This window comes from Adiantum capillus-veneris, chromosome 20 (assembly GCF_014529385.1).
Source record: "Adiantum capillus-veneris isolate H3 chromosome 20, ASM1452938v2, whole genome shotgun sequence".
Taxonomy (NCBI): domain Eukaryota; kingdom Viridiplantae; phylum Streptophyta; class Polypodiopsida; order Polypodiales; family Pteridaceae; genus Adiantum; species Adiantum capillus-veneris.
In genome coordinates, this window is record NC_140950.1 from 31,238,469 (window position 1) to 31,263,028 (window position 24,560).

Below are 24,560 nucleotides of genomic sequence, written 5' to 3' on the forward strand. Positions count from 1 at the left end.
CTTCCTGACGCCTTGTGCGACAAAAGAAACGAGCTTATTTTGCCCAGATGGAGCAAGAATTGTATTAACTGTTCTTGAGTAGAGACTCAGGAGAGGCATGAGCGATTCTTTCATGAGCACTCCCCTCCCCCAATGATTATTTCTCCCTGATGTGTGGGGCCAATATGCGAAATCGTTATATACAATTCCTGGACAAGACCCCCTTCCAGATCCTACAGAGCCATGCCCACCTACCAGCACCTTCTTTACCACTGAGATGGTAAAGAGAGCCATTGATAGGATGAGGACCAGCAGGGCATATGATCATGATGGTCTAGTAGCAGAGCACTTCATACAAGCTAGAGATATGCTGGTAGAGGTTCTTGCAATGTTGTTCAATCGTGCCATGTGTGAGGCATTACCTGAGACTTGGAGATTGTCTACTATTGTGCCTATCTTCAAGGCAGGTGATCCTACAGAGCCTGGGAATTACTGCACTATTATGGTTGGGCACACATTGACACGGTGTATGCATCCATTCTTGAGGAGCATTTGAGTAATTGGGCAGAGGGTGAGGGTGTACGAGCAAAGGGCCAAGCCGGTTTTAGAAGGGGTTTCTCCACCCTTGATCATATTCTGACACTTAGAGCCATCATTGAGGAGGGCAGGTCACATGGGAGACGGATTTATTGTAGCTTTGTGGATTTCCGCAAAGCATTTGACATGGTACCGGGAGTTCGATTGATGCGCATACTGCAAGAGATGGGGGTGCCCATAATGTTGATTTGGGGATTATACAGATCAGTGATGGGACATGTACGCACCCCGGAGGGGATATCTGATTTCGTTCGCTCCACCATTGGGGTGAAACAGGGTTGCCCATTGTCTCCTACTCTATTTTGTATGTATGTTGATGAGGTGTCTGATTACATTGACAGAGAGGGTGATAGAGGTGCCCAGCTGGCAGGGACGTGGACCCCATTGTTGTTATATGCTGATGATATTGTGTTGATCTCTGACTCACCAGAGGGTATTCAGCGACGATTGGATGCATTACACAATTTTGCAGAGGATAGTGGATTGTCTGTAAACCTTGGTAAAACCAAGGTTATGGTGTTTAACACCACGCCACAGTGGATCAGGAGATCATCACCGACTTTCACATATGGTCAAGAAATTGTAGAGTATACAGATGCATACACTTACCTTGGGGTTGTCTTTGGTCGAGGTTTTCTTTGGGTAGAGCAGCAAAGACTTGACTGACTAGAGCTTATGCGGCCTTGGGAGGCTTGGAGAGGATGTGTTCGCAGGTTCAGTTCGAGGAACCTCGGAGAAAGTTATGGCTCTTTGATACTTTAGTAGCCTCAGCTATGATGTATGCGGTGCAGATATGGGGATCTTCTGTAGGCCAAGATGGTTGGAGACGTATGGAGAGGATCTTGGTATCTATGATCTCTCGACTGATCAGAGCCAAGGCCTCCGTACCCCACGCTATCATTCGAGCAGAGCTAGCTGCCTCTCCTATGGAGATTGATGCGCTTACTAGATCAGTCTTCTTTGTGCACAGCTTGTGGGATACTATTAGAGACAGATATGCTAGACTGGCCCTTGAGTCTTCTAGACAGTTAGCTCTTCAAGGGGACACTTCATGCTGGTATGCACAGATGACATCATGGTTTCAGATGCATGGCTTCACCATGGACAGGCTGCCCCATTTCGAGTACTCTCTTCAGACACCCTCGATGTCTCTTACACGGGTGGAGATTACTAGACTCATTCGTCAAGACCTGATCCAGCTGGATACCAGGAGGACATGGATAGAGCAACCACAAGAGTTGGGCATGAAGATGGCTTTCTATAGAGAGCATCTTCTCCACCTCACAGGAGATGGGTTTGTAATTCGACTCAGCTACATGGATACACATGTCTCATGGTTTGCGGTGTGCCATTGGTCAGATACGCACATCCTCACATCAGTTGGAGATTGAGACTGGTAGATTCAGAGGGATACCAGCATACAACAGGATATGCCGCTTATGCCAGCTAGAGCCAGAGACATAGCTACATTACATATGTCATTGCACAATGTACTATGCGATTCGGGGCCGTTTCCACTGCTTATTTAGAGGGGGTTTCGGTGCTTTCCCTAGGGTCATGAGTTATGAGGATCAGAGATGTCTTGGGCTATCTACTTGAGTTACACAGATATAGAGACACTTTACTGCGGAGAGCTAGAGAGAGACAATCCCAGAGACGGATTACAGATTTCTTTTCACTAGATATGGAACAGCTAGAGGAGCAGCCATCGCTGCGGAGCACGGCCCACACTTATTCGACCACTACCACGGCACTCTCATCGACCGAGCATTGGAGCTGCGGAAATCCAGACGGCCACGATTGAGGAAAGGGGCTACACAACATTGACTGAGACTACAGCAGAGGATTCGAGCCATACTCTCTTGACATCCAGAGTGTAGATGAGGATGGATTCTAGTAGTAGTAGTATTTTTGTTCTAGTCTTTTTGTACCCAGACATGGTATCAAATTCACAATTTTGTAACAGTTTGGTCTCATAGGTCATTTTGGCCTTTTGAAGACGTTAATATAACATCTCATTTCATTTTATTTCTCTCTCGCTCTCTCGGGTGTGTGTGTGGGGGTGTGATGTGTTAAATAAGAAGACGAAAATGGTATAACCTTTCTATCACCCAAGTGTGGTAGATTGGTTATGCCATTTCCCTCTTGAATAACAAGTCTTGAGTCAACTCTTGTCGGATAGACCTTTGAGATCTCTTTGAGCAACCAGAGGAGCAGCCACCATTGCGGAGCTCTGCCCGCTCTCATACTACCATTACTGGCATTCTCATAGACCGAGCATTGGAGCTAGGGAGATCTAGACGACCGCGATTGAGGAGAGGAGCTACACAAAATCGATGGAGACTACAGCAGAGGGTTCGAGCCATACTCTCTCGACGTCCAGAGTGTAGATGAGGATGGATCTCTACCATATCTTCCCCCCCTCCCCACATTGTATTGGGCACATTTTGTATTAGCTGGCACATCCATACAGTCCTAGTTTGTAGTTGTATTTTTTTTTGTTTCAGTTCTTTTTTATTCCGGACATGGTATCAGATTCACTATGTTGTAACAGCTTGGTCTCATAGGTAATTTTGGCCTTTTGAAGACGTTAATATATCATTTCATTTCATTCTCTCTCTCTCTCTCTCTCTCTCTCTCTCTCTCTAACTCGTTTGCTTCGTCGACCTCCTAAACCCTAGCGGCAAGAGCCTCTTCGTCTCCCTAGGCGAGGGGCTGCTTTGCGGGGGGGTCCAGCTCTAGCCAGCGCCGCCCTACATCAGCAAGCGCTAGCGCTGTCTCTCCCAGCCAGCCAACGAACACTGCCGCTTCTCTGTAGCACGGCTTCCCATGTCGAGCTTGTCCTTGCCACTGGCTACCTTGAGTTTCTTGCTCTCTCTCCTCGGATACCTCGCTGCCCTCGTCACGAGTTCCCTTCCGAGCTCGTCCTCGTCACTGGCTATCTTGAGTTTTATTTTCCTGATCTTCAAGCCTACCCACACACAATCAAATTATTACCTATTAAGAGGTCTTTCCCACTCCGAGACTACTGACAACCCATCCGTGGGTCTTCTGAGCGGCAGCCATGGTCACCCAGGCTTCATCCGTGGCAAGCTCACCTTCGCAGGGGTTGTAGCAACACCTTCGAAACAGGACAACGTCGTCGGCCTTCAAAATGAAGTCGAAAAACTTTGCAAGGAAAACGATGAGCTGAAGCAAATACTTGCTGCCATCGAGGCATGACTTGCTGCAATGGAAAACTGCAAGAAAGAAGAGATGGAAGTCAAGTTCAATAAAACAAAGGTGGAAGTGGAGACCATCCTCACAAAGGAGGTCAAAACTCAAGTGCAGGAGGTATTCTTTCGCAAGGTCGAAGACCGTGTGGCATCCACGCTACGCGAACGACAACGACAAGAGGACATCTCCCTCAATGTCCATATCGGCGGGCTTCCAAGTGAAAGGGCAGGGGGATCTCAAGTTTCACGAGTGTTTTTCCCATATCCAAGCAATAACCCACTTGGTACAGTGGGATCCAGCAACAATCACCTCTCTTACACATGAGCATCGCACCAATCACGCAATCCTCACTTTCAAGACCAAGGCATATCGAATCAAACTCCTTGAGCAATCAAGGCTTCTCAAGGATACTAAAATTTGGTTTGCAGAAGATCTCACACCCGCCCAACTCAGACAAAAGAAGGCAGAACCCAAGAAGATGCGAGAAGCACGCACAACAGGGAAATGGGCAGTCTATTGAGGAGGTAAAGCCATTATTCTGGAGTTTCGAACTCCCAAGCCGGCTCCCTCTTCACCTTCCCCTTCTTAGTTTTGTTCATTTTAGCTTTTCTTTTTGCCTCTCGTTAAAAAGAACCCCTTTGTAATGTTTTGATTTCGGTCCCATGGGTCATATCTGACCTCTGCGGACGATAATTCAATCTCTCTCTCTCTCTCTCTCTCTCTCTCTCTCTCTCTCTCTCTCGATCAGTATCCTTCATGCATAATTTATGGGACCTTCCGAGAGACAGATATGCTCTCCTAGCCCTTGAGTCATCTCGACAGCTAGCGCTACAGGGGGACACAGAATGGTGGTATGGGCAGATGACATCATGGTTTCAGTCACATGGCTTCAGCATGGATAGACTGCCTCCGTTCTAGTACTCCTTGGATGCACCCTCCCTATCTCTCACACAGACAAAGACCACTAGACTCATACGTCAGGATTTGATTCAGCTAGATACCAGGAGCACATGGATACAACCGACACAAGAGCTGGGCACGAAAATGGTTTTCCATAGAGAGCATCTTCTCCAACTAACAGAAGACGGATATGTGATTAGACCGGGCTATATGGACACTCATTTATCCTGCGGGATACAATGTGCTATTGGACAAATGCGCACATTATCGCATCAGTTAGAGATTGAGACTGACAGATTTAGGAGAATACTAGCAGAGGCCAGGATATGCCAGTTGTGTCATATAGAGCTAGAGACACAGTTACATCACATTTGTCAATGTCCGGTATACTATAAGATTCGAGGCCGCTTTCACTGTCTGTTCAGAGAGGGCTTTGGACCTTAGGATCAAAGATGCCTTGGGTTGTTTTTGCTTGAGGTGCGCAGACGCAAGGAGAGTCTCTTGAGGAGATCAGGCAATGGGAGACATTCATAGAGGGAGATTATTGACTTCTTTAGAGCAAGGACTCAGCAGCTAGATGAGCATTGATCAGGGGACGCTTCCATTGTCTTTTCAGAAATGGCTTCGGGCCTTTGTCTAGGGTGATGGATTACACTCATCAGAGGTGCCTCGGGCTCTTCTTGCTCGAACTACGACGACACAGAGAGGACCTATTACAGAGGGTGAGGTGTTCTAGGCGGGGGCCCATCCAGAGGCTAGTTACAGACTACTTGAGCGGCCGCCCCCAAGCAGTAGACTACACGACAACCCGACCCACACCACGTGGGATTCTGCTTGAGAGAGCCAAAGAGATAAGCAGATCCCGACGCCCACGACCTCTCCACAGGTCACGTTGCCGCTCCATATACCACCAGTGTATTCGGGCTATCATTGAGAGATACAGAGCGACTCCTACGAGGTTCTTCACAGAGTATCATGCTCTAGAGACCCATGAGAGAGTTCATATGGGATGACACAGAGGAAAGAACCAGGCCCAAGAGGACACCCCTACACGAGCTGCTTGGAGCTCAGCAAGCTGCTCCTATGCCAGCCACTCACCCCCCTCCTTTCCAGATGTTCAGCCTTTACTTTAGTACTTTATTTTTGTATTAGACACTTGGACACACTTGATGAGGATGTGATGTATTGGTCTCATAGGTCTTTTAGGCCTTTTGTAGACGCTAATAAACATTTCATTTCATTTCACTGTGTGTGTGTGTGTGTGTGTGCTGTCCAGCCAGGAGTACAATCCATTTTCAGCCAGTACAGTGTGCAACTGAAAGGATGGACCAATCAGCTGGCCTCAGGGACGACGATGTTTATGAAACCCCACCTAAGTCGAAAGCAACATTTAGGTGGAGGTTTCGAGAGAGCGCACTATCGCCAGGTTCTGTGAGAGCAAAGAAACTGTCTAGAGTCAAAGATGACTTAATGTATGAGAAGGTATCGGTGATGATTAAGGGCATTTGCATACATCTCTTTTTCGATGTCACCCCTCAAAAGGCTCAGCTCCCGGAGACTTACAAAAAAGCTATGTATGCTAATATGAGGAAAGCGCTGGACAAAGAGATGCTTAGTAAGCATGACGAGATGTATACATCATTGAAGGCCGAAATGCAGACTATAGTGAGGGCATAAGTGAATGTAATGGAATGCGTGATGCAAAAAATATTAGAGGATGCACTTGTTGCTCTTGAGTCCTGGAAATAAAAAATGGTAGAACGCATGAATGAAAAGGATGCATTGATCGAAGCATTTAAGGGAGAATTCGCAGCTTGTTAAATACCCCCGCAAAGGAGGGAGAAAATAAGCCCTCAGTTATAAAGGAGCTCGAAAGCATTAAGGAGCAAGTGAAAACCCTACGTGAAGAGGAAGAGCAGAAGGCACGAACCACCTCTTCAAAATACAAGAGAAGGTGGATAAAGGTGAAAAGTGGATCAAGAACACAAAGAAAGGAAAAGATAAGATGCATGAAGCCACACCGACATCCACTATCATCAATATGACAATTGAGGAGGAGCAAAAGAGGAAGACTAGAGCCCTTCATGTGCGTGTTACAGGTTTCAAAGACATTGGAAAGTAGAAGAGGAACTGAAAGAACTCTTGAAGCGCATGGGCATTCCTGAACCCACACACACAGGGGCTTGGAGAGTGGGAAAGAAGGGAAGTGATGAGAAAGGAAGTTTCAAGGAAAGAACACTCATTCTACGTTTCCCTACGCTATTCTTGAAGAAGAGACCAACAATCAAGCAAACTGGGATATTTTTGGGTGATGACCTCACTCTAACACAATTAGCACACATGCAAGAGCTGATGCCAAATATCAAGTCAACAAGGGAGAAAGGGAGAATTGCTTTCTACAGGGGAGGGAGAGTAGTGGTTTTGGGAAGATGCACCGCATGACGGTGCAAGACCTATGGGACCAACCTTTAAATGACAGCATGGAATTGTAATGGATCAATGAAGCTAGATGTAGGCACATTTGAGGATAGCTTCAAGGGAACAAACATTATTTTTTACTCGGAGATACATCAGACTCTTGGTGGCACATTATGTAACCGGCCTGTTAACTTCAAAAAGGGCGGTAGACTTTACTTCAAACCTTGATTTAGCTTTCACCCATTATTAGTCGTCTATTCTACCTGTGCTATAATGACACAAGAGAGGGGAATGGGATACAGATGCTAGAATGCATCTGTATGCGAAGACCGACACCAGACTGGCCCCTAAATTAGGCGCCCCTGTCGGTATTTCTTTATTCTCTAACAGAGGGAATAAAAGCTGTGGTTCCCTGCAAGCTGCCCCCACAATCTTGGCTGAATTTCAACTGCTCTGGCCTGATTTTGGCAGCATAACTGTACTAGGACCCTTCACAGTCAGTATTCCCACGCATTGGATGACTTTCCCGACGCATACGGACACTTTGCAAAACCTGGCGAGAATCTGCAGCACGCTGAATTCTCTGTTTTCTGCCCCGAAAATGCACCAGATCACCTGTACAACGGTCCCCTTGCGTCCCCGAACCTCCTGGGGGTATTAGGGTCCGTTTAGGGCCAAAACCCTAAACCTGCAAAAATACACAGCAGGCTGTAATTCACTGTTTCGGGCTCCGTTTCGCGTGCCGGTCGCATCCGTAGCAAGTCCTCGAGCTCCCGCACCTGTAGGGCTACTTGCCCTTTGAATCGGACGAGATTTCGCACGTGAAACCTCTCCGAATCACCTGTACCTGCGGGGGATTAGCCGCTAGCTAATCCAGTACCTATGCAAGAGGCTCTTGTCTCGGCAATCGCGCATGAACCCACACAACTGTACATGGTCAATCTGATGAGCCCACTAGAGGGGCATAACCATAAAGAATAGGGGAGAGAGAGAGCAGTGAGAGGTGTGCAGGTCATGACATCCTGCACCTCACTGTACATAGAGGGTAAGCCAACACTCCATTGAAGCTCTCCCACCTGTGACAACACTCAAAAACGAGCTCACAGCTGAAAATCACGTTTTTGCCTTCTCTTTAAGTAGTAAACTGGCCTCAGAGTGCCAAGTGTCACTCATTTGTGCATTTTCCCGCTTTAGACCCTCGGGTCTAAAAATATCTCACCTGCAGCCTCTGTTGACTTGGCCACAAAGTAACCAAATGATCCCCATGTCAAACTGCACGTAATAATGCGAAGACATTTTGCCGTCCAAAAATAGCAGTCCCTAAAATTTAGGAGTTTCTGTCATTACATTCTTCTAGGTCGGTCATTTGACCCTCTTTGTACACTGCAGCCACATCCTGAACTGAAATGTAGCCTATGTAGCAAAGGATTCCGCTTTGGCTGGCCAATGACCCCACTTTGGCTAACCATAGTCCTTGTCCAACCTTAGTGCTCTTTAGCCCTTAGGCCTGGACTCTCTCTGAACAGTTCCACACTGGCTATGCAATGCAGGGCAGTTAGATTTCCAGAGGAGTGTTTCCAAAAGGTAAAACAAACGAAATTCCCCAAAGAAAGAGAAAATAAACGAAAATGGAATTGCCACTGGCTGGTGACATACCCCCCTCTTGAAATCTCAAACGTCCTCGTTTGCACCTATGTCGTACATGCTTACAGTCAGCACTCGGGTGCCCGGACACCGTGTCGACACATGTATGACACATACATGCTCACAATCAACACCTCGTTGACACATGTATTGCCTGCGTGTGAACCCTGTCCCAATGACATAGTGGAAGCGTCACACTCTGCCATTGCTTTGAGTCCATAACTTTCCAATGACAAAATGGAAGCGTTATATTTTGCCACTATCTTTTAGTATACGTTGGATCCAGTAACCTTTTGAGCATACCCAAACCGACAGTTTAAGAATGCAGTTTCACATGTACTCTTCAATAGAAATAATTGCTGTACCCTTGACAAACTGACAAGAAATACTCACTTCTATAGCACTAAACAAACTTTTGGACATTCCATAAGAGCAATTGCCAAACTGACAATCTGTACAGCTCTAACATTCATGTAACATGCACTTCATTTGAGCTCACTGTAAGTAACATGTACATCATTTCTTTCAGAAGCCATTGTCACACTGACAATCCATGTAGCTCTGAATCTTAAGGGGTCAAGGTAGGTTGCAAACCAAGGTTTTAAGTTCCCATACTTTTAGTGACTCTGCAAGTTCACTTTTTTCCATCCACTTGACATCGAGAGGTGAATAGCTTTTGAACTTTACCAAACAGCACCTTGCAACCTTGCCTTTTCTTTTCTTTCTTTATGTGCCAAAATCTGTTTTGGGACCAAGATCTCGTCAAGTTCCTCGACTTCCGGTTGATCTTCAGCTGGCATATCTTCTGGCACATCACCCACATAGGGTCTGAGAAGACTCACATGAAACGCCTTGTGAATCTTCCAACTCTCAGACAATTTCAGCCTTTATGCAATATCACTGATTTGCATACTGAGCATCGAAAACAATCTTTCTCTGTTCTTCATCTTGATCTTTGGAGATTAACTTGTGATCTACCCTTATGCTGTCACTTTTATTGGGTTGAGAATTCTCTTTTTGACCCAATTTTGGCAGCATAATCGTAGTAGAAACCTTCACAACCAAAAATCCACATATCCAAGTGATTATCCACGCATAATAGAGCACTTTTGCAAACCTGTCCCGGAAATTCAGCATGCTGAATTCTCTGTTTTTAGCTCCTAAAATGCTCCAGATCACTTGTATTACTGTCCTTTAGCTTCCCCGAAGCTCTTGGGACAAAAAGGCATCAAATAGGGTCAAAACCCTAAATCTGTAGAAAAATACAGCAAGCTGTATTTTCTTCTTTCGGGATCTGTTTTGCGTGCCAATCGCACCAATTCGTAGCGTTTGATCTTCTGCATCAGTAGGACTACTTGCCCTTTGATTTACAGGAGATTTCTCGCAAGAAATCTTGTTAAATCATCCTGTACCTGTTTTGAATTAGCCTTTAGCTAATTCGGTACTTGTATGAAATCATTCCAAGTGGAAGGAGTTTGCCTTGTAACATCAGTGTATTCCACCACTGACTTGCATTTTTTTTTTTTCAAAAAAGTCGCAGCTTTCTTGACTTTAAATGCTCCTTCCAACAAATGCTTTGTCAAACTGTTCGAGGAAAGAGAAAACCTTTGTCCTCTCATCAAAGCCATTGAATGTGTCAATGGACTGACTGATCATCTTATTTGTATGGCTTTAGCTTATCCATTGACTTCAAATTGTCAAAAGAGATAGTTTGCATAATGGGTACACCTGTGGGAGCCATCTGTACTCCCTTGCCAGTAACATGTTGATGTTCAGGTGTCATATTCACCGATGGGATTGAAAAACCAGCCATACCCAAGTTGCCTTGTGACACCCCAAACTGACCTTGTGTGCCCTGAAATCCTGGGTGCAAACCAATGTTTGCATACATGGGGTTGGGCACCGTGCCTTGCATACCCCTAAACACTGTTCCTGGCATGCCAAAACTGCCTTGAACTTGATGTGCTATTGATGAAGATCGTATGAACTCCATAAATCTTGGATTCTCCATCAATTGCTTGAACATGGTCACAACAGTAACAACCTGCAAAGCTTTCTCTGCTTGGCCTGAACTATCGCCAATTTCATGTGATGTTGGAATAGGCTGTCTATCCTCTGAAGAGGAACCCTCTTCCTTGTTGCCATCCATCCTGTATCCAAAGAAAGACTCGTAGCCTTTCTCACCTGTATCCAAAGAAAGACTCTCGTAGCCTTTCTCACCTTTAAATCCAAAGAAAGACTCGTAGCCTTTCTCACCTGTATCCAAAGAAAGACTCTCGTAGCCTTTCGCACCTGTAAATCCACTTGATCTACTTTCAAACTCTCTGTGTTTTCAAGGTCATCCCAAACTCTCTGTGTGTCTTTAACCCAAACTGACCAAGGCTCACTTTTTGAGGAAAAAGTGATTTAATCCCGTCGAGGGAACCATGTAACCGCCCTGCTAACTTCAAAAAGGACGGTAGACTTTACTTCAAACCTTGATTTAGCTTTCACCTATTATTAGTTGTCTATTCTACCTGTGCTATAATGACACAAGAGAGGGGAATGGGATACAGATGCTAGAATGCATCTGTATGCGAAGACCGACACCAGACTGGCCCCTAAATTAGGCGTCCCTTTCGGTATTTCTTTATTCTCTAACAGAGGGAATAAAAGCTGTGGTTCCCTACAAGCTGCCCCGCACAATCTTGGCTGAATTTCAACTGTTCTGGCCTGATTTCGGCAGCATAACTGTACTAGGACCCTTCACAGTCAGTATTCCCACGCATTGGATGACTTTCCCGACGCATACGGACACTTTGCAAAACCTGGCGAGAATCTGCAGCACGCTGAATTCTCTGTTTTCTGCCCCGAAAATGCACCAGATCGCCTGTACAACGGTCCCCTTGCGTCCCCGAACCTTCTGGGGGTATTAGGGTCCGTTTAGGGCCAAAACCCTAAACCTGCAAAAATACACAGCAGGCTGTAATTCACTGTTTCGGGCTCCGTTTCGCGTGCCGGTCGCATCCGTAGCAAGTCCTCGAGCTCCCGCACCTGTAGGGCTACTTGCCCTTTGAATCGGACGAGATTTCGCACGTGAAACCTCTCCGAATCACATGTACCTGCGGGGGATTAGCCGCTAGCTAGTCCAATGCCTGTGCAAGAGGCTCTTGCCTCGGCAATCGCGCATGAACCCACACAACTGTACATGGTCAATCTGATGAGCCCACTAGAGGGGCATAACCATAAAGAATAGGGGAGAGAGAGAGCAGTGAGAGGTGTGCAGGTCATGACATCCTGCACCTCACTGTACATAGAGGGTAAGCCAACACTCCATTGAAGCTCTCCCACCTGTGACAGCACTCAAAAACGAGCTCACAGCTGAAAATCACGTTTTTGCCTTCTCTTTAAGTAGTAAACTGGCCTCAGAGTGCCAAGTGTCACTCATTTGTGCATTTTCCCGCTTTAGACCCTCGGGTCTAAAAATATCTCACCTGCAGCCTCTGTTGACTTGGCCACAAAGTAACCAAATGATCCCCATGTCAAACTGCACGTAATGATGCGAAGACATTTTGCCGTCCAAAAATAGCAGTCCCTAAAATTTAGGAGTTTCGGCCATTACATTCTTCTAGGTCGGTCATTTGACCCTTTTTGTACACTGCAGCCACATCCAGAACTGAAATGTAGCCTATGTAGCAAAGGATTCCGCTTTGGCTGGCCAATGACCCCACTTTGGCTAACCATAGTCCTTGTCCAACCTTAGGGCTCTTTAGCCCTCAGGCCTAGACTCTCTCTGAACAGTTCCACACTGGCTATGCAATGCAGGGCAGTTAGATTTCCAGAGGGGTGTTTCCAAAAGGTAAAACAAACGAAATTCCCCAAAGAAAGAGAAAATAAACGAAAATGGAATTGCCATTGGCTGGTGACATATCCCCCTCTTGAAATCTCAAACGTCCTTGTTTGCACCTATGTCGTACATGCTTATAGTCAGCACTCGGGTGCCCGGACACCGTGTCGACACATGTACGACACATACATGCTCACAATCAACACCTCGTTGACACATGTATTGCTTGCGTGTGAACCCTGTCCCGATGACATAGTGGAAGCGTCACACTCTGCCATTGCTTTGAGTCAATAACTTTCCAATGACAAAATGGAAGCGTCATATTTTGCCACTGTCTTTTAGTATACGTTGGATCCAGTAACCTTTTGAGCATACCCAAACCGACAGTTTAAGAATGCAGTTACACATGTACTCTTCAATAGAAATAATTGCTGTACCCTTGACAAACTGACAAGAAATACTCACTTCTATAGCACTAAACAAACTTTTGGACATTCCATAAGAGCAATTGCAAAACTGACAATCTGTACAGCTCTAACATTCATGTAACATGCACTTCATTTGAGCTCACTGTAAGTAACATGTACATCATTTCTTTCAGAAGCCATTGTCACACTGACAATCCATGTAGCTCTAAATCTTAAGGGGTCAAGGTAGGTTGCAAACCAAGGTTTTAAGTTCCCATACTTTTAGTGACTCTGCAAGTTCACTTTTTTCCATCCACTTGACATCCAGAGGTGAATAGCTTTTTAACTTTACCAAACAGCACCTTGCAACCTTGCCTTTTCTTTTCTTTCTTTATGTGCCAAAATCTGTTTTGGGACCAAGATCTCGTCAAGTTCCTCGACTTCCGGTTGATCTTCAGCTGGCATATCTTCTGGCACATCACCCACATAGGGTCTGAGAAGACTCACATGAAACGCCTTGTGAATCTTCCAACTCTCAGGCAATTTCAGCCTTTATGCAATATCACTGATTTGCATACTGAGCATCGAAAACAATCTTTCTCTGCTCTTCATCTTGATCTTTGGAGATTAACTTGTGATCTATCCTTATGCTGTCGCTTTTATTGGGCTGAGAATTCTCTTTTTGACCCAATTTTGGCAGCATAATCGTAGTAGAAACCTTCACAACCAAAAATCCACATATCCAAGTGATTATCCTCGCATAATAGAGCACTTTTGCAAACCTGTCCTGGAAATTCAGCACGTTGAATTCTCTGTTTTTAGCTCCTAAAATGCTCCAGATCACTTGTATTACTGTCCTTTAGCTTTCCCGAAGCTTTTGGGACAAAAAGGCATTAAATAGGGTCAAAACCCTAAAATTGCAGAAAAATACAGCAAGCTGTATTTTCTTCTTTCGGGCTCTGTTTTGCGTGCCAATCGCACCAATTCGTAGCCTTTGATCTTTTGCATCAGTAGGACTACTTGCCCTTTGATTTACAGGAGATTTCTCGCAAGAAATCTTGTTAAATCATCCTGTACCTGTTTTGAATTAGCCTTTAGCTAATTCGGTACTTGTATGAAATGAACTGCTGTCTCTCCCTCTTCGTTCTGCTAGCTCCCATCTCTTTGCAGGCACTCGCCCTCTCCAAGGTACACACCCTGCACTTCCTCGCGTGCTCTATCACTTGCACACACCGCTCTGCGTTCATCAATTGCTATCAGAGCCCAATTAGGGTTTGCTCCCAAACCTGCAAACGTTGATTTTCAACCTCCTTATTTTCAGCCAAGGAGGTCAACTTTTACGCGAGATTTTGCAATTTCATCGCCAAAGGACTCGTCCCTGGACACTAGAGAGCTCCCGGCAAGCCAAATTGAACTAAGACATGCTGAAATTAGGTCAGAATCAGCAAATTACAGGTTATGACAACAAAATACAGGTTTTGCAAATCATGTATTAAGGTGTGGGAACATCTTTGCTAGGTCTCCGCTACCCGAAAACATTGAAATTGCCGAAAAACAGGTCCCAAAATAGGTGTTTTCAGCAAATTTCAGATTTACGTAGGTTTTTGCAAATGTTTTTATGATGCGACTACATTGGGGAAAGTGCAAATTGATGCAATCTAGGCACATTTGACAAAGTTGGGCTATGTATGACCATTTGTGGCTCAATTTTGTGCAATTTGATGCTACAAATTGGGGCTTTCGCTCATACATGCTACTAAAGGCTGTGCATAAGCCTTATGTATTTTCTGTGAGGCTAAAAGCAACTAAAATTGTTGTTTTTGAGCTCAAATTTGCTCGCTGAAATTTCCTGGGCATAAATTTCAGAAATTGTTTTTTGTGCCTAAATCGACCTATTTTGCCCCAAATTGCTCTTGTGACCATTTAGAGCTGTAGTGCACACCTCTGTGAGGCTATACTCCGGTTTTTGTGCATTCTGTCCAAAAATTCAGCGTATTAGCTCTCTTATTCGTGCAACTATGGCCTCATCTTCTTTGGATGTGAAGAATCTCTTCGAGATGAGGAGGTTCGATGGAACAGGTTTCGACCTTTGGAAAGACAGGATCCAGGGAATCCTATTTCTTAAGGATTGTGAAGGGGCACTTGAACAGGTAAAGCCATAGAATATGACAGATGAAGCATGGGTTAGCCTGAACAGGAAGATTGTTACATACATTAAAATGGCCATGACCTATGAGACAGTCATTGATGTGAAAGGTCTCACAAGTGCTTTTGATGTGTGGGAGAAGTTAAAGGGAATGTATGAGAATACAATGCCCGTCAACCAAGTGCATTTGATGCGAAAACTTGTTGGCATGCAACTAGAGTCCCCCAATTTGACCTTTGATGGTGTTAGGGGTTCTATCTTGAATGAGGAAATCAGGAGGAAAGCAAGTGGAGAGGGAGGCAGCTCTGCCAACATGGTTAGAGGCAGGACAGATAAGAAGAATGCCTATGCACAAAGGAGTAAGAGTAAGAGTAAGGAAAGAGGAAATGCCAGCAAAGGCAAGGGTGATGTGACTTGCTATCAGTGTGGCAGGAAAGGTCACAAGAAACCGACTGCAGGTACTATAAAGCCGAGTTAGAACGGAAAAAGAATGGCGGAGACAAAAAGAAAGAGAAGAAGGAAGTCAAGACTGATGCAGAGGATAGCTCAAAGGACAAAGAGAAGGCCAATGTGGCTTCTAGTATTGTGATTGAGGAATTGTCAGATGTAGAGGACATCTTGTGTGCCACTTTGTCAGATGATGATGCTTATGACCTTGATACCTCTCTTAACGTTCATTCACAGGACATGCAGATCACCAAGACTGATCTTATTGATGCTTTGTTGATTGTAAATGATGTATTATCCCAGACTTGGATTGTTGATTCCGGTGCTTCATTTCATGTGACTCCTATCAAGGAGTGTTTCTCTACTTTTGATGTAGGCAAGCATGGCCATGTATACCTTGGAAACAATCATGCATGTCTCATTGAGGGTATTGGCATAGTGCATCTCTCCATAGATGGCACGAATGAGTTTGTCTTGCATGATGTTAGATATGTGGCGGGAATCAAGAAGAGTATGCTTTCTGTTGGTCAGATGGATATGCATGGTTACAGCATCTTGTTTGAGAGAGGATCATGGAAAATGACTTAAGGCTCAAGGCTGATTGTAAAGGGCACAAAGAAAGCGACACTTCACTGCATGCATGGAAAGGCCGTGTTGGGCAAATTTATTGCATTGGCTGAAATTAACTCTCACATGGAGTTGTGGCACAAGAAGCTTGGCCATATGAGCCAAAAGGGCCTTTCTAAACTTTGTACTTTGAACAAGCTTGATGCTAAAGGCACAAAGCTTGACTTTTGTAATGAATTTCAATATGGCAAGCAAGTAAAGCGTTCTTATTACTTCGATGTCTCTCGTAAATCTTGTGTGCTTGATCTTGTACATTCTGATGTATGTAGCATGCCTACTAAGTCTATGGGAGGTGCATGCTATTTTGTCTCCTTTGTTGATGATCATTCTAGGAAAATTTGGGTTTATTTGCTTAAATCTAAGGATGAAGCCTTTTCTGCGTTTAAGAAATTTCATGCATTTGTGACCACCCAAACAGGTAGAAAACTAAAATGCTTGCGTACGAACAATGGGGGGAAGTTCACAAGTGCTGAATTTAACAAATTTTGTGAAAATTTGGGCATTAAGAGGGAGCTTACTGTGCCATACAACCCCTCTTCTAATGGTGTGGCTGAAAGATTCAATAGGACACTTTGTGAGAGGGTGAGATGCATGCTGTCCACAACTAATCTCTCTCATGGATTTTGGGGAGAAGCTTTGAAAACTGCAGTGCATATATGCAATCGATCCCCTCACATGTCTTTGAAAGGTAACATCCCTGAAGAGGTTTGGTCTGGCAAGCCTGCTTCATATGATCATTTACGCATTTTTGGTTGCGAGGCTTTTGTGCATGTTAGACCTGAGTTGAGGAGTAAACTAGATGCCAAGTCCATTAAAGGCCTTTTCATGGGATATGGTGAAGAAGGAGAAATGGGTTATAGGATTTAGTTACCTCAGCTCAAAAGGGTTATACGTAGCTGGGATGTTGTTTTTAATGAGGCAAGGCTGCTTCAAAACAATTGTGCCTCAAAGCATGACCATAAAAGGGTCAAATTTCAGCATGACCAGCTACCTGTTAGGCCTATTCTTGACCCTCAGGATGCACCACATATGGCTGAAAATGTAGATGATCCAGTGGTGTTTGAGCCAGATGATGTTGGGCAGAAAATTGAGGCTCCTGAAGGGCATTTGCAGCCACAAAACTATGCTGAAAATGGTGCTGAAAATGATGTACAATAGCCCATTGTTGATGATTTTATCATGCCACCTGATGTAAACCCATTGCCGGATAATGTGGATCATTGGGTGAGGCTGTCTACTCATCAAAGACGGCCTGTGAGCAGATATGATCCCTCTTTGCATTACTGTATGTTGACTGATGAGGGAGAGCCTCTTACGTATAAAGAGGCAAAGACATGTGAGCATAGCGACAAGTGGGAGCTTGCTATGCAGGAAGAGATTAAAGCTTTGCATGCTAATCATACTTGGGATTTGGTGGAATTGCCCAAAGGAAGGAAGGCTATTCCTAACAAATGGGTGTATAAAGTCAAGACTATTGATGCAAAACCCAAGTATAAGGCAAGGCTAGTTGCAAAGGGATATGTTCAAACCAAGGGCATAGACTTTCAGGAAGCGTTCTCTCCTGTAGTGAAGATGACCACTTTGCGTATATTGTTTTCCATAGTGGCTGCTCTTGATTTGGAAATGGACCAAATGGATGTACATACCGCTTTCTTGCATGGTGATGTGGAAGAAGAGCTTTACATGAAGCAACCTGAGGGTTTTGTTATTCCTGGCAAGGAACATTTGGTATGTATGCTCAATAGAAGCTTGTATGGGCTGAAACAATCATGTAGACAATGGTACAAGAAGTTTGATCGCTTCATGCGTAAACATGGTTACAAAAGAAGCCATGCAGACTATTGTTTGTATACCAAACGTGATGAGGATGGTAGCCCTATCATTCTTGTGCTCTACGTGGATGATATGTTGATAGCTGCAAAGAAAAGAAGCACTGTTGATGCTCTTAAAGGGCAGCTGAAATCTGCATTTTCAATGAAAGACCTTGGGGCAGTTGAACATATACTTGGAGTGCGTGTTACAAGGCAAAGACACAAGCGCCTATTGTATTTGCCGCAAGAAAAGTACATTGAAAAGGTGCTGGACAGATTTAACATGGCCGAAGCAAAGCCTCGTGGTGTGCCATTACAGCCATATGTCAAAATCTCCAAGGATGATTGTCCCAAGTCAAAGGAAGAAGCCAATGACATGCAAAGTGTGCCTTACGCTTCAGCTTGTGGTTCACTTATGTATGCTATGGTTGCTACTAGGCCTGACATAGCCCATGTGGTGGGAGTTATGAGCCACCGGTTTATGGCAAATACAGGCAGGTTGCATTGGGATGCAGTGAAGTCCATTATGAGATACTTGAAAGGGACCAAAACAAATGCCTCTGCTATGGTAAAGGACCATTGGAGTTGAAGAGATTTTGTGACTCTGACATGGTTGGTGATGTGGACACACGGAAATCCACAAGTGGCTATGTGTTTACTCTTGCTGGAGGTGCTGTTTTCATGGTGTTCTAGATTGCAAAAGATTGTTGTATTGTCTACGATAGAGGCTGAATATATTTCAGCCATTGAGGCTTCCAAAGAAGCCATTTGGTTGCCACGTCTATGCAGTGAGTTTGGTTTGCCTGCCAAGGCACCTATGCTTGGTTGTGATAGCCAGAGTGCCATATGTCTGGCAAAGAATGCCATGTTTCATGCACGCACAAAGCATATTGATGTGCGGTATCACTTCATTCGAGAAGTGCTTGAGGATGGCCTTATTACATTGGTTAAGGTCCATACATCACAAAAATCCAGCAGATGCTCACACTAAGTGCTTATCCAAAGCACAACATCATCTATGCATAGAGATGGTGGGAGTCATGTAGCTTAAAGGCGCCATTTATGCTTTAAAGGGCCAAATGGCCCCCTTTTGTGTATAGTGTAAAGGTTATTAACCTTTGGCCAGGTTCACATTGAACTTGGCCACTAACTTTAAAATTGGTCCTATACTTTTAAATAAAGGGAAGGTGAGTCATTTTACTCACTCAATTCTTCCCCTTCCAACATCTAGCGCTACTGCTCTCTCTCCCTCTTCGTTCTGCTAGCGCCCATCTCTCTGCAGGCACTCGCCCCTCTCCAAGGTACACACCCTACACTTCCTCGCGTGTTTAACACCACACCACACCACAGTGGGTCAGGAGGTCAACACCCACATTTACATATGGCCAAGAGATGGTGGAGTATATAGATGCATTCACCTATCTTGGGTAGTCTTCAAGGAGAGCAACAGAGACTAGACTGACGAGAGTTTATGAAGCCTTGGGAGGATTGGAGAGGATGTGTTCGCAAGTTCAGTTTCAGAAACCTCGAACAAAGCTCTACCTTTTTGACACTCTAGTGGCTTCAGCTATGCTTTATGGAGTTCAGATTTGGGGACCCTCAGTGGACCATCATGGCAGATTTGGTAGCACTGATGGGTGGAGATATATGGAGAGGCCTTTAGTCTCTATGATCTCTTGGGTAATTCGGGCTAAGGCCTCAGTGCCACATGAGATTATTTGAGCCGAGCTAGCTGCCCCCCTCCTCGTGGTCGAGGCACTTACTAGATCAGTATCCCTTCATGCACAGTTTATGAGACCTCCTCAGAGACAGTTAAGCTCGGCTAGCCCTTGAGTCATCCCGACAGCTAGCGCTACAGGGGGACACAACATGCTGGTATGGGCAGTTGACATCATGGTTTCAGTCACATGGCTTTAGCATGGATAGATTGCCTCTGTTCCAATACTCCCTGGATGCACCTTCCCTATCTCTCACACGGATAGAGACCACTAGACATACGTCAGGATTTGATTCAGCTAGATACGAGGAGCACATGGATACGGCCGACACAGGACTTGGGCACGATGATGGCTTTCTATAGAGAGCATCTTCTCCAACTAACAGAGGACGGATATGTGATCAGATCGGTCTATATGGACACTCATTTTTCCCATGGGATATGATGTGCTATTGGTCAAATGCGCACATCATTGCATCAGTTAGAGATTGAGACTGGTAGATTCAGCAGACAGTACCAGCAGAGGCCAGGATTTACTTGTTGTGTCATATAGAGCCAGAGACAGAGTTACGTCACATTTGTCATTGTCCGGTATATTATGAGATATGAGGCCACTTTTATTGTCTATTCAGAGAGGGCTTTGAACCGTTGGCTAGAGTCATGAGATATCAAGATCAGAGATGCCTCCGTTTGTTTTTGCTAGAGTTGCGTAGACAGCGGGAGAGTCTCTTGAGGAGATCAAGCAATGGTAGACATTCACAGAGGAGATCGCTGACTTCTTTAGAGCAGGGATTCGGTAGTTAGATGAGCAAGCTTCACAGCAGACTTCAGAGCCCATCTATACCAAAGGTATATTTGTTGACAGAGCCATGGAGCTTGGGAGAGCTAGATGCCCACGTCTACGAGGGCGACCACGACATCGACGGAGGCTCCACCAGAGGATCAGGACTATTCTAGCACGACATGGGAGACGTCCAATACGACTATGTATAGAGGTAGACATTGACAATGCTCTTCAGCGACCGATGCAAAACTTTCTCGGACAGTGCCCGATACCCGGCATCCTCGCGCATTGATGATAATGATGATGATGACTATCACTTTACTTCATTTTTATTTTGTACCCAGACACTGTATGAGATCCACCAAGATTGTATTAGTTTGGTCTCATAGGTCATTTTGGCCTTTTGAAGACGTTTAATGTATCATTTCATTTCCTCTCTCTCTCTCTCTCTCTCATGGGAGACGTCCAATACGACTATTTATAGAGGCGGACATTGACAATGCTCTTCAGCGACCGATGCAAAACTTTCTTGGACAGCACCCGATACCCGGCATCCTCGCGCATTGATGATAATGATGATGATGATGGTTTTAGTTTTTCACTTTACTTCATTTTTATTTTGTACCCAGACACTGTATTAGATCCACCAAGATTGTATTAGTTTGGTCTCATAGGTCATTTTGGCCTTTTGAAGACGTTTAATGTATCATTTCATTTCCTCTCTCTCTCTCTCTCTCTCTCTCTCTCTCTCTCTCTCTCTCTCGTGTTAGCCTTTTTCATCATGTTCTTTCCAGACAATTGTAGCACGGCTCATATATTTGTAACTTCTAGTCTCATAGGCCATTCTGGCCTTTCAAAGACGTTAATGGTAATTTCATTTCATATTCTTTTCTGGGCCTGAAAAGGCTTGAATTGGTAGCTTGAGAGGTCTGATAAAGAATCATGCTTCCTAGACACCAAAGTCTTATTCTTTTACAGGGTTTTTCTATGGTCCTTGCCCAAAGAAAGGAAAGGTCTTTTCTTGTTGTCTTTGGTGGGAAGAGACAAGGAATAGCTAGTGAGGTTTGTCAAGACCTCCACATAATTAAGATGCAAAGTCTCAGTTTTTGCCGGTTGATAATGTTTGATTGCTGTCCCTTTTTAATTTTACCTTGCAGGTAGAAGTGCTTTTTATCGCAACACAAGACCTTGTACAAACAAAGAGCCCCGATAGGATCACAGTTAAAGAACCTCCCATTACAGCAAAGAGAGCTGACCAGGCATGGGTTACAGCCTCATTACCTGCAGAAGTACCTGTAAGTAATCGTGGTGAGAAGTATCTTTAAGTCGTTTGAGATGACAAGCATAAATCAGTATAACCTATTTCTGCTCAGAGCTTGATTGATCCAGGTGCAATGGCATTGAATGAAAGGCTTCAAGAAGCAGATAGGTCTTCCCCGTCAAAGGATCAGAGCAGACATGCTGGGAATAGCTCGACTGGCAACAGCCAATTGGGGGTATACTACTCATAAAAACTAATATAGATAACCTGCAATGGTGGTTCTATGACTGTTTAGGCAACTACCATGAGTCTATAACCTTGCACTTTCCTTCGTTGGTGAATCTGGACTTGTCGCTGCAATTAGTGAAGCCTATATGATTGAAGATGTGATTAAGGTGCTCACTAGTTATTGGGCGCCCGGGCATTGGGGTTCATCTTGGTATATGCATATGCATTGGTGACTCATCTTGGCAGTTTGATTTCTTTTGACATGAGCAGGAGATTGAGACGGTAAGAGACACAGGAGCACTTGTGCATGTTGTCTGTGAAAAGGTAGTTTGGGGCACTAAAATAGGTATCTAGTGCGAGAGAGGCAGGACGGAAAATTGCATTGACTTTGCATGACCTGCATTACAGAACGCAAATGAAGATGTTGGCATGGACAGTGGACAAGCTGATTTATCTGAGTGCAAGCTTTCTTCGGTAACAGAGGTCAAGGCTAGCTATGAGAAGAAGCTTGCAGCAGCTCTTAGAAAAATTACAGTTCTTGAAGGGCAAGTAAAATCTGCTGGCTCCAGCAGGGAGGATGCAGAACGGAGCCTTGGGACAGTAATCAAGAGTAGGCAAAAGGCAGAGAAGAGGCTGGCAATTTCTCTCAAGGAGAACGAAGACTTGAAAGAAAAGCTGGCTGCAGCTGAATTAGCTCAGGAGGAGTCAATTAACTTAACCAATATTGTTCATGCTGAGAATATGAGGCTAGAGCACGATCTTACTTTTCTGAAGGCAGTCCTAGAGGACACACAAAAGGTAAACCAGACGGCCTCAATGTTGGCGTGGTGCTCTATATTCAAGTGGAAGGTGTTTAATGTTCTAGTTTTTGCTCTGTTATTGTTTCCTTTCAAACAGGAACTTCAAACAACCAGAGGAGTTCTATCAAGCGAGCGATCTCGGGCTTTTCAACTTCAGGTGCATGCTTCTAACTGGAGTTGAAGAATTTACCACAGAATAAGTGTCATGGAAAGTGTGTCAAAGATACCGTGTGTTTGAAGTCTGTGTGTGCATAACTTTCAGGTTGAGCTATTTGAATTAAAACAAACTGTGCAAACACTGCAGTCGAATGAGAACCCCTCGTAACCACAGAGAGCTATCTCTGACCTTGTTGGAGGTATTGCATTGCGAGTTGCAAACTAAGATAGATGCTTGTTCATTGCTTTACTATATATCACATGTTTTCCTTGCGGTCCTACTGATAAGATGATTAGATGCAATCCAATGGTTCACATCGTCCTTTCTTGTGCACAGATTTAATGCATGCCACCACCAACTAGCAGGTGACATTTGACGTGTCATTATACCATAGAGTCTGAATCTGTACTCTGTACATATTACAAAGGGTCTTGTAGTTCCTCTACACGAATGAGCACTCCAGCTTTCATTTGATCTGGTGGCTGTTCATGCGTTAAAAAGATTGCAAGCTGCGAAGGCGAGCGCTAGTTCTGGAACGCTGAAGCACCTTGTCAACGAGTGATGTGACCGCTCTCAAATGATCATTGTGAGATTCCCTTTAACAATTCACTTATGACTTCTATCTAGCATTGCTGGTGTCAATTCCAGATTGTTTCAAATTCCCAACAATGTGGAGCATTTGGAAGCGGCTGCCTGCCTCGCTGAGTTTGTATTGTTAGGCAGATATGCCTTTTCTATTTGTAAGGGACATGATCTGTATAGTATGATCTTCAATATAATGTATACGTGTTTTAAGCATTTTGAAGTCTATGGCCCTATCAGGGCAACATACACAATGCTTATACCATCAATGTGGTTCTTATGATTGAGCGTTATCTGCTGTTCCAGATTGTTACTTATTAAGGCATATGGGTCACATGCCTTCTGCTGTTGGAATTTTGAAGGTATATGCTCCACTTGATTCTGCAGTTTTGGAGGCAAGGCAGGGGTGGAGGTTGAGCATTGCAAATATGGTGCATGCTGATGTAGAAGCATTTTGCTGACTGGTGCAGATAAATAGTCGAAGAATGATGATTTTATAATACGATCCCTCCCAAGGGAGATGACGTCATTCTCCCCAAGCGAAGCCAAATGAGCTACAAGAGCAACTCAAGTGCCTTGCCCCAGCGGGGGGCTCAACCTCACCAAAAAGGGGTTGGGAGGTGCAACGGGAGACACCACCAACCTCAGCGGGCGCCACCTGTGAGCCGACGCCCTTCCAAGCGGGTATGGCATTTCCTAGGGGAAAAGCGTCGGGTTACAAGGGCAGTTTAGCGTGGTGAGCGATAAGTTACCTGGAGGAGAAAACTCCGAAAGGAAGACCGAAGCAAGTCCCGTAGTACCTGGGCCTCTGAACAGAGGTACTTGGTCTTTGTCACGCCCATAACTAGTCAGCGAGATGGGTCTCTCAAGGGCATTGCCCTAAGAGTGTAGATAATCCTGTCCTCTTGGGGAAGCAAAGCCTCACGTAGTCCAGAGGAAACTAGTGACCAAAGGTCTGCCCTAGGAGCTTGGGTGCACAGTCTCAGTCGTTCTTCTTGTGTACTTCTTTGGTG

At 44.7% G+C, this 24,560-nt stretch overlaps 1 protein-coding gene across 5 annotated transcripts in view; it reads left to right on the plus strand.

Moving 5' to 3' along the window:
• LOC147432318 (uncharacterized) overlaps window positions 1–23,763 on the plus strand; it is a 57,927-nt gene extending 34,164 nt beyond the window's left edge. For 3 of the 5 annotated variants that reach the window (XM_086492283.1, XM_086492284.1, XM_086492286.1), the window contains 8 exons: window positions 21,498–21,581; window positions 21,677–21,814; window positions 21,893–22,015; window positions 22,279–22,332; window positions 22,417–22,806; window positions 22,906–22,965; window positions 23,071–23,164; window positions 23,302–23,763. In XM_086492283.1, coding sequence (XP_086348409.1) covers window positions 21,498–21,581; window positions 21,677–21,814; window positions 21,893–22,015; window positions 22,279–22,332; window positions 22,417–22,806; window positions 22,906–22,965; window positions 23,071–23,133 — 912 coding nt within the window. In that variant the 3' untranslated portion in view covers window positions 23,134–23,164; window positions 23,302–23,763. The remainder of the gene's footprint in view (window positions 1–21,497; window positions 21,582–21,676; window positions 21,815–21,892; window positions 22,016–22,278; window positions 22,333–22,416; window positions 22,807–22,905; window positions 22,966–23,070; window positions 23,165–23,301) is intronic. The other 2 variants (XM_086492288.1, XM_086492287.1) reach the window with 2 other exon arrangements.
• The last annotated feature ends 797 nt before the right edge of the window (window positions 23,764–24,560 follow it).